The sequence below is a fragment of the Chrysemys picta genome, chromosome 7 (genome assembly GCF_011386835.1).
Source record: "Chrysemys picta bellii isolate R12L10 chromosome 7, ASM1138683v2, whole genome shotgun sequence".
Lineage (NCBI taxonomy): Eukaryota > Metazoa > Chordata > Testudines > Emydidae > Chrysemys > Chrysemys picta.
The window spans coordinates 126,210,091-126,220,512 of record NC_088797.1 but is presented as its reverse complement, the minus strand read 5'-3'; the positions used below and the strand labels follow the sequence as shown (position 1 = coordinate 126,220,512).

At 45.2% G+C, this 10,422-nt stretch overlaps 1 protein-coding gene across 1 annotated transcript; it reads left to right on the top strand.

Annotated features, from left to right (window-relative positions):
- Nucleotides 1-6,972: 6,972 nt before the first annotated feature.
- LBX1 (ladybird homeobox 1) lies at nucleotides 6,973-9,785 on the top strand. Its single transcript, XM_005303468.4, is given in 4 exon segments — nucleotides 6,973-7,442; nucleotides 8,166-8,230; nucleotides 8,232-8,488; nucleotides 8,490-9,785. Coding segments are annotated over 4 exon segments (813 nt in total). The 5' UTR covers nucleotides 6,973-7,117; the 3' UTR covers nucleotides 8,656-9,785.
- The last annotated feature ends 637 nt before the right edge of the window (nucleotides 9,786-10,422 follow it).

The window sequence follows — 10,422 nt, the reverse complement described above, 5'->3', positions numbered from 1 at the left end:
CAGAGCTTGTTTTGGCTCTGGTACTCACAGGAATCAAAACATATTTGGGTCAGTAAACTAGGCAGACATAACTGGAAGACAGGCAGGGATCAGCTATGCGGAGAAAGGAGGTGTCATTTGTACGCAGTCACTTTGGTGATCAACACTTGAATGATTTACACCTTATACTTTAATTATATTCTTATGACAGGTGGCATTTGGCTGGACTAAAGTTAGCAGAGGTCAGCCAAGACTAAATGTCCCTTGATTAATCCTCAAACACAGCAGAACTATCTGTAATGCCTCTGACATCTACCGGGGATATCACAAGTAGCTGCCTCTTGGGAAGCCCCAAATGAATTTATAATGGATCTAAAGGGGGGGAGGTCAGAAGAAAGTCTTGCACCCCTTCAAAAATAGATCCATGTGTATTCTTCCGGGCAGCTGCAGGAGGAGTGGCAGAAAAATACAAATATACCCCCACTCTATAAAAAGAAAAGACCTGATGACTATTTCATTAGCTCTTTGGAAGCAGAATGTAATATCGCCTGCCCCTATTATCTGGGAAGGGGGGGAGGGGGAGAAGCAACACACACACACACACACACACACACACACACACACCATACCGCAAAAAGCAACACAAAAACCCATGTCCCTCAATCTCTCCACTGGAGAGAAGCAGCCCCACGTCTGCCCCTTGTCCTTGGGGCTGCTTAGATCCGGCAGCCTGGAGACTGCCGGAAATTAATACTCGCATAGCCAACCCCCTTGGACACCTTTCATTCTAATACCAGCGGTAGGGTTCCGCTGGGAGACAGCGATAGAGGCTGTGACCCTGTCTCCTCGGTTCTGCCTGCGCGCTGGGAAATAGTCCACATCAGCAAAGAGACTCTGCTGTTCCAGTCAAGGGGGAAGCCAACACCGCTCCTTCCTGCTTCAAACGTACGGCAAGGGCTGGGTCAAAATCCCACTTCTCCCACCACCAATCTCGCACGGGATTTTTTTTTAAACTCTTCCCCCATCTTGAAATGTGCAAACTCAACACGATCAATAAGGAAGGGGGAATTTAACATGACAGGACTTTTTTTTTTCCCTAAGCCAATTTGCATCCCAAGTTCTCTGGGAGGAGGTAAACCCCCAGGGAACAAAGGTGTGTTGAACGTTCTAACCAGTTGCAAGGGGAAGGGGAAAGAAGACTCCGTCTGAAGTGGTGCTCTTTCTAAATTAGGAATTATTCTTATTGCTACTACTGCATTGCTGGCTTGATTTCTTTGTCCCCAGTGAGGAAAAGCATTTTTGGCCTCCCAACACCCCTATGAAATCACAACCCACACCTGCCTCTACCTGGTCACTAGCTGTGAAATCACCAGTCTGAGGGGGCAGGCAGGGGAAAACAGGGGTGGGGAGCTGTTGTTTTCTTTCCTGCAAGTTGCTTCAGATGGCAATATGGCTATTTCAAAGTAACCCAGGTTAAGGCCTCCAAAGCCAACTGTGGTCTAATTAGATAGATCCCAGGGTAAGAAGTTACATAACATAAGAGACATACGAATGGCTACGCTGGGTCAGACCAATGGTCTGTCTAGCCCAGTATCATGTCAATGCCAAATGCTTCAGGGAGAAAGAAAAGAACAGGGCAATAATCAAATGATCCATCCCCTGCAGTCCAGTCCCAGCATCTGGCAGTCAGAGGCTTAGCCACCTTGGCAGGCCCTAGCCTGCATGAATGTATCTAATTCTTTTTTTTTAACCATTTATACTTTTGGCCTTCACAACATCCCCTGGCAAGGAGTTCCACAGGTTGACTGTGCCTTGTGTGAAGGACTTATTTTTGTTTTTTTAAACCTGCTGCCTATTAATTTCATTGGGTGACCCTCTAGGTCTTGTGTTATGAGGAGTAAATAACACTTCCCTATTTGCTTTCTCCACACCAGTCATGGTTTTATAGACCTCTGTCATATCCTCCCTCAGTCATCTCTTTCCAAGCTGAAAAGTCCCAGTCTGTCCTCATACAGAAGCTGTTCCAGCCCCCTAATCATTTTTGTTGCCCTTCTCTGAACCTTTTCCAATTCCAATCTATCTGTTCTGAGATGGGGTGACCAGATCTGCACACAGTATTCGCGGTGTGGGCCTACCAGGGGGTTACATAGTGGCATTTTGATATTTTCCCTCTTTCCCTTTCCTAATGGTTCCCAACATTCGGTTCGCTTTTTTGACTGCGGCTGCACACTGAGTGGATGATTTCAGAGAACTACCCACAGTGACTCCAAGATCTCTCTCTTGAGTGGTAACAGTGAATCTAGACCCCATCATGTTGTATGTATAGTTGGGATGATGTTTTCCAACGTGCATCACTTTGCATTTATCAACATTGAATTTCATCTGCCATTTTGTTGCCCAATCACCCAGTTTGGTGAGATTCCTTTGTAAATACTCTTCACAGTCTGCTTTGGACTTAACTATCTGGAGTAGTGTCGTATCATCTGCAAACGTGTCACCTCACTCTTTAGGCCTTTTCCTAGATCGCTTAGGAGACCTGAGTTCTGTTCCGGGCCCTACCGCTGGATGACCTTGGCTAGGCAACTCTGTTCCTTAATTCTCCCTAAACATCGCTTATGTGCTTTCATAAAGTGCTTTGAGATCTACAGAGGAGAAGGCACCGTAGGGATGCAAATCTATGTAAACTAGGATCATTGGCTCTCAGCTTCACAATCCCTTCGCTTTAACATACTTTTTGTTTGCAAACTTCTTCACCGGGTGACTCCCATTTTATCAGCCCTAGTTCTTAAACCCACCAGGAGATCCATGGAATGAGGCCCACACCCTGCCCCGTTACACAGAACGATCGTTTTAACCCTGACCTCACTGGGAGCAAGATGAAGCCCTCCAAGTCCTGGGGATGCGCCTGGCGTCCTGAGACCCGGCAAGAAAAGCCGGGTTCCTGGGCCAGGCGGTGGGGAAGGAATAATCTCGAAGCAGTAAGCTAAAAAGAGGAAGGGTCCTTGTTTGTTTTCTTTGCAGATCTAAAGAGGGGGGTTTGTGGGGGATGCATCAAACGGATTTTTTTTAAGGTGAACTCCGTGGAGAGGAAGGAAATAATAGAAGATGTAAAAGGCCCGTGGCTCTGATCCTGGCATCTTTCCCCGAGGAAAATCCCACTGGAGAAAATCCAAGTTGGGGTTTGTGAGTCAGGCAGCGCCAGGATCTGTAGTGCGCGCTTCACACCACGCTACCCGCCCCCCCGTGCACACACCTGCGCGTGCAGTGGGGTGTTAGACAACATGCCAGCTGGAGCCAGGCTGGGCTGCCTATGGGAAAGCCGGATCACGCTTAACTCCAGCATCATTGTCACCGGGTTGGACTAGCCAGTCACAAGACCAGGAAAAGAGCTACCGCCGCGAAAAGCCAATCGCTCTGCCCCGGCCACCCAGCCTTTGTCTAGCCAGCCCCGGGTCATCAGCGAGACCTGAAACCTACCTAGGCAGCCTGAGAGCGTAATCAACGCGGCGCGCAGGTAGATTTAAACCTAAGAGGCAAGCCCAAGGGGTTTGAAACCTTTCGGCTGGGCTGTCTCCTAGCCACGCGCAGGTAAATACCCAGGTGTCAGAGTCAGTCAGTCATTAATAATAATTATTGGTGTTGTTATTCTTATTGCTTGATAGAAAGGGGAAATAAGGACCACTCCATATTTTAGCTTTATTCAAAAAAAATGTCCTATAATGTAAAACTATATCTAGTGGTTGTGTTTCCATGTGTACATGAGAGAAAGGGTGGGGGGAAATGTGCAAACGGCATGACTGTCCCCTCTTATAAACCCACTCAATCTGTAAGTGTATTTAAAGGCTGATTTCCGGTGTACAGATGTCTGTGAGAGAGAGAAGGCACAACCGAAAGTGGTTCAGGGAGCCAGGGCTCTGTCTTAGCAACCACGTTTAAAGTTCTCTCTTTGTCTCTTTTCTGTAATTATACCGCTGGCACCCCCAGCTGAGTGGTCTATCAAATCGGATCTTGCCACTTTGGAAAATAATGCGGAGGGAAGGAGAGGAGGAAAGTCTCCAATGGGTTCAAATATGTTGAAATCACGAAGTAAAGCAAAACAACCCAACCTCCCAGCACAGGAAAGAAGCCCAGAGGTTTAGAATCGATGTCATTCCCCCCACCCCGATCGCCTCGCAGTATTTGCTATGATGAATAACCCAATATAGGCCTTTAAAAATAGGTCACTGCATAAAGAGACTCCCAGAGAGCAATAAAAAAAAACCTGGGAGGGGGCCGCTTTAAGAGAAGCCATTTGCCTCTTTTGTGTTTGTTTGCCGTGTGAGTCAAGGTGAAGAGAACAGGCCGGGACAAGATCCTGTGTCTGGCCTGCTGCTGCAGGACCATCGCTTTCAGGGGAGTTACTTCGGATTTACACCAGAGGTGACTCACGTCCCCGGTACAGATGTGTGTGTGTGTGGGGGGGGGGTAAACAAGCAAACCAGCCAGTGACTCAAGCCAATGCCACTTCCCTGGCTTTTCGTGGGACCAGAACAGGAGCCGATCAATATTTGCTATTGGGATCAAACTCCATTTTCACAAAAGCAGCATCCATTACAGGGTGTTTATATTCGGGGAGGGGGGCAGTGCTGAGCTGTATTGAATTTTAGCTTCATGGACATGAAGTTTTAGGGACAGATCATAATTTATTTTTTTTAAAGGGGGGCATTCGCCACTGGAATTATATATTCCCTCTAGCCGGTGTCTTCGGACTTCGGATCGAAAAATAAACTATTTTTTTTAAAAAACACTTGAAACCGTTTGAGAATAGCTTTCAGGGCATCTAAATATATTAAAAATTCCAGCCGGACAATGCAAAATTAAATAGCAAATTGCCGGTAAATATAATGGATTAATCCTGCAAAAGGAGCCCCTCTTCTGTACCAATTAGCTAACTATACCGAGAAACACTCCTATTTCTATAGGACCGCTGCGCCTATGTTTACAAACAAAGGGCCTTGAAAAGGTTTAATTAAAATTCACCAACACCTCCTCCCACTTTTCTCTTCCTAACCGGTGATTAGTCAGATCGATTATTTGTTTTCAAAATTTAAAAGGCTGAGAGATTTTGGGGGGGGCATTTCTATGTTACAGGAAGATTGATTTGGTCTTGTGCAGAAAGAAAAATGAATTATTAATTATTATTAATAAAACTAGTAACGGCATTTGTAACGTGTTGATTTGCTTTATCACGCGAAGAAATAAAATAATAATAATAAAAACCCTAGGCAATCAAAAGTGATTTCTCTTCCTCCACTGATTTATAAGCCAGGGAAAAAAACAGATTGAAACCTACTATATCCAGTTGGCTTCCTGCTGACCTTTTTGGCAACTAACTAGTCCCCTTCACTCAGGGAGCCCTTAAGAAGAGACAAATATACATAAATATGTGCCCACGTCCTGGTCTTGGGACCCAGCACTAAGAAACAACAATAATTCAGTTAGGCTTTTGAGTAAAGCAAAAGGAAAAAGAAAAAAAGGGGGGGGGGGACACCGTGTCGGGAGCATCTGGAGTTTTTAAGGGAGATGAAATATGTCCCTGACGCTGTTTGGTGGCCCTTTGCTCTTGAATTATAGCAGAAAAGGATTTAGCGAGCGCTAAGGGGGAGCTGTGCATTCCTCTCTCTAGCTCCCCTGTCCTCTAGGTATTACAAGAAATGATATATACCCCTCAAGCTTCTCCACCACAGTAGGGCACCCACACCTCATCGGGCAGTCACTTCGAGAATCCGAGAAGAAAACTGACCCAATTAAGCCATAACAATATTGGAGGTGAGCCGTCGGTATAGGAACCTATGGAATCGTATTGTGTACATTATAAACTACTCGAGAGAGCAGGAGTTCGCCATATTGTTATTAGGAGGGACAAAATACACACACACATAAATACGTAAAAAACCGGTCAAGATTTCCACTCAGGTCTTATTTTTTCTTTACATACGGCCCCCACCCCAACTCCACGAGCTCGTAGCAGCCAAGCAAAAGGCTTCTTCCCCGTCTCTGCAGCATAAATAAAGACATGCGGGATGTTTCACCAAATTGCTCCAAACTGCACACACACAATGGCTTATGAAATATGGAACAAAATACGCAGAAAGGTTTTAGATGAATTTTCTACCTTACCTGGCAACAGGATCTCCCCTTCTTTCCCTGATTACAAACAACATGGAGCTGGGTTTGTTTTTAAAACTAATAATCATCAAAAGTAAAGAAAAAAAGAAAAGAGACGGAATCTGGGAGGGGTGAGGGGCATACTGGTGAGTTTGGGGGTTAGGGTAGTAGTCTTTTTTCACCACACTGTATTATCCTGATGCAATAAAGCCGGGGTGTAATGTAATTTAAAAATATATATGTCCAAACAAATAGTGGGGCCAGAATATGACAAGTGCATTCAGCATTATAATTCAACTGGGCTCCACCTCCAAACCGCCTCCTAATTAATGGGGCTCCCAACTTGCAAACGCCTGCATTGGACAGAGAGAGAGAGCGCGCGCGAGCGAGCGAGCAAGAGGGAGCGGGCGAAAAGTGTCATTGGAGATAATTGATTACCTCCCAATCAACAATAACTTGTTAGCAATAGTCAATTACCCCGGCTCGCTCCCCCTCGGCCTCGGATTAGGGGCCGCTGGCTCGCTCCCCCCTCTCCAAAGGCTCTTTGCTTGGGGGGGAGGGAAGGAAAAGTGGAGCGATTTGGGGTGTATCTTAAAATAGCGGCTGGGAAGAGGAAATCTGGGACAGGCGTGCAGCAGTGTCACCTCTCTCCGTGTCAGGACTGCAGGGATCCCTTCCCAGCCACGCCAATTCCTGTCCCTCCTCCTCACCTTGCGGGCTGAGGCGGCTCCGGGAAGAAGACCTGTTTCTCCTCCGCTGGAGTTGGTGGTGGTGGTTTGAACTTTCTTGCCTTCCCCCTCCCCCACCCCCCACCCCCTTTCCCTTCCACTTCTGCCGCCGCTGCTCGCCTGCGATTTTTGTCTCCTTCGCTGGTGGGTGCAAATACAGATCGCTGCGGCGGCTCCGCGCCAGACCCCAAAACAAAAGGCAAGGGGCGGGCGGGGTGGGGGGGAGAGAGAGAGAGAGAAACAATTTCCAGCCCAAGTCAAGCATGACTTCCAAAGAAGAAGCCAAGGCTTCCTCGGTGGAGGAGAGAAGAAGGAGCCCCCTGGATCAGCTACCCCCTCCCGCCAATTCCAACAAGCCTCTGACCCCCTTCAGCATAGAGGACATTCTGAACAAGCCGGCCGTCAGGCGAAGTTACACCATCTGCGGGACAGCGCACCTCCTCTCCAGCACCGACAAGCACCCGCCAGCCGGCCTGCCCCTCTCCAGCCGGGCGCTCCTCTCCCAAACCTCCCCGCTCTGTGCCCTGGAGGAACTGGCCAGCAAAACCTTCAAAGGGCTGGAAGTCAGCGTCCTGCAGGCAGCTGAAGGTAAGATCCGTGGTTGCTGTTGTGGTTGTTTTTTAACACACTCTTCCTCCCCACCCCTACCCCCTCCTCTTCCTTGCGTTTGTGGAGAGCATCAGTGGAGAACTTCACCTGAGATGGAAACCAACCTGGAGGTTCTCTGCTTAGCGGGAAACCAGAGCGATTTGCGGAAGATCGCAGGCGAGACCAGCTGGCTGGCCCTTAAGACCTCACCTTTTGAGTTTATTTTTTACAGAGAGTGTTTCCCTCCCCGCCCTACCATCTCCTTCCAGAAATGGGTCTAAAGTTGCCTTCTAGGGAAAATCTGGGCAACACAAATCAGTTGCTAGTCCTTTGTTGTATTATCTTCCCCCCCCCCAAATGATACACTATTTATTGTTGTTACAGATGGGGGGACAGGGGGAAATTGGGCCTAATTCCTTCTCTCTCATTTGAGGGGGAATGTTGTTAACGCTGCTGCGTTGAATTAGCACTCGGAGAGCTCAGAGTTTGGGATATGTTCCCAACACACCCAAGGAAAGGTGGTCAGAGGTGAAAATCCAAATGACTTGTCCGTTGCTTCCCAAAATATGTGCCCCCCCCCCACTTTAATTGAGTTTGGATTCACCTTTGATTTCCTTAAAGCTACTGATCTATTTATTGTTGTCCGCTTCCAACTTATTAGAAGGAGAGGGCAGGGGGTTCTCTGTGTGTGACTGAACAGCAAAATATTCTAACTATTTGCAGGAAGGGATGGGATGACTATTTTTGGCCAGAGACAAACTCCCAAGAAAAGGAGGAAGTCTAGAACCCGCCTTTACAAACCACCAGATCTACGAACTGGAAAAGAGGTTTTTGTATCAGAAATACCTCTCCCCAGCCGACCGAGACCAAATCGCCCAGCAGCTGGGGCTGACCAACGCCCAGGTGATCACCTGGTTTCAGAACCGCCGAGCCAAACTCAAAAGAGACCTGGAGGAGATGAAAGCAGATGTGGAATCTGCCAAGAAACTGGGGCCCAACGCCCAGGTGGATATTGTTGGCATTTCAGAGCTGGAGCCGAATTCGGAAGGGAGGGGGGAAATCGCGTTCTCTTTCTCCAACTCTACCCAAACATGGACTGGAGACCGCCAGCCACCTTCAGCTGCCTCCTGAATCCCCTCTCACAGACCAACCCAACAGCAGTAAGGACTGCTCAGAGGATGAAGAAGATGTGGAAATTGACGTTGATGACTGAATTGTGGTGGTGGTGATGGTGGTGGTGGGTATATTCCCCCCCTCCCATACACACACACACACCTTTTTTTTTTTCTTCTTCTTCTTCTTCTTCTCCAAAACAAAAACAAACCCAGAAATTGACAGCCACACATCCCCACACTCAAGGGGTGGACCTGTGAAATCCTGAGCAGTATTCTAGAACGATGAACTCTGGTGATAGACACAGCGTTGTTGGCAACTAAATAAAGCAGTTCCTTTTCAATAAAAGCAATAAGCAATAGGAAAAAAATAATCATTTAAAATAGAGTCAATATCCATGCCTGTCACATCAGGTAGTTTTCATCTTTGGAATGGTGCAATTATGGATGGCTTCTGTATAAATATTTAAACATATATAATGGATTTTCTTTCTTTTTTGGAGGGTATGATTTAAAAAAAAAATAACTATATCAATTGGTTTGCTTTATAAAGGAAAGCATCACCTTGCAATATATACACCACTTCAAACAGATGTTTTGTTAGGCAGTTATTTTAAACGACTTCCAAAAATGAACCAGTTTATAGGAGATTTAAGTTAGAAAATTGCTAATTTTAGCCTTTCTTTCCTTGCATGTTTCAAATGTGCACGAAATAATTATTTTTTCTTTTTTACAAAAAAATTCTTTTAACATTTTGGAAATAGGGGATGGGTTATACTGCAAGTTTAAAATATGTACCACACCACCACCCCCCCGCGCGCCCTCAGAGCATAGATATTTGTATCAATGCAATTTCTGCCTCATTTTACCGATTAAAAGCTATTTTTACCATTTTCTGCTATTGTTGTGCTTTTATTAAAAAGCTACCTTTCGTATTTTTGATATGAAGGTAGTTACAAAAAAATTCTAGAATTATTTTTTACTCTTTTTAGAATTTTTGCATGCTACAAAAATAAAAAAAGACGAATCCCAAGATCAAGACATTTAAATATGACGCTATACATTTAAAAAAAATGTACAGATTTAAAAATGTTTTTGTTTGAATTGTACAAATTTTAAAAGGCCTGCTATTTAAGTTACACCAGGGACAATGTTGCTTTATTTACTGTCTCTTAGAATTGTACAGATAGATCTTTTTCCGATACAATAAAATCTTTACCATTTTAATAGACTTTTAACGTTATTCTTTGTGAACTAAATATGCCTCTAATATCTCTTCTTCGTCGGAGATTACAAAATACGGTTCCACCACAAGGAATTGCCACTTTCCGTATAGACACATCCATTCATATTTCCATTTTAAATCGATTCAGCTCTAGTAGTTGTGTCTATCTTGGGGTGGACGAACCAATGATAAAAATGTATTTTGTTTTTTTTAATGTAAGACAAGTTACAAATTAAACGGTAGAGAGAAATCAATCGAGGAATAAACTAGGAGTTGCAATTTTCTTTCTCAACAGAAAACCCAGGCAAAGAAATTAAAACATACTGTGTGTGTATATCTCTATAAATAATGATATAGGCACAATGTGTACATAGAATGTGTATCCTATAGTATTGTATTTTAGTGTTCAAGTAATAAGTCTCGGTGTGTGAGTGTGTATGTATATATGTGTGTGTGTGTATATAATGATACACACGTGTAGAATTTTTTAGATCTACAACGAGTTTTCTAGCTCTAAATTATAGAGGAAATATCCCATTTGAAAACACAAAGCGAAAATGACAAAATCTCCCGTTTCCACTAAAGATCGTAACACGGACAACCACCACGGTGGGTGATTTTTTTTTCTCTCTTCCCCCGGCAG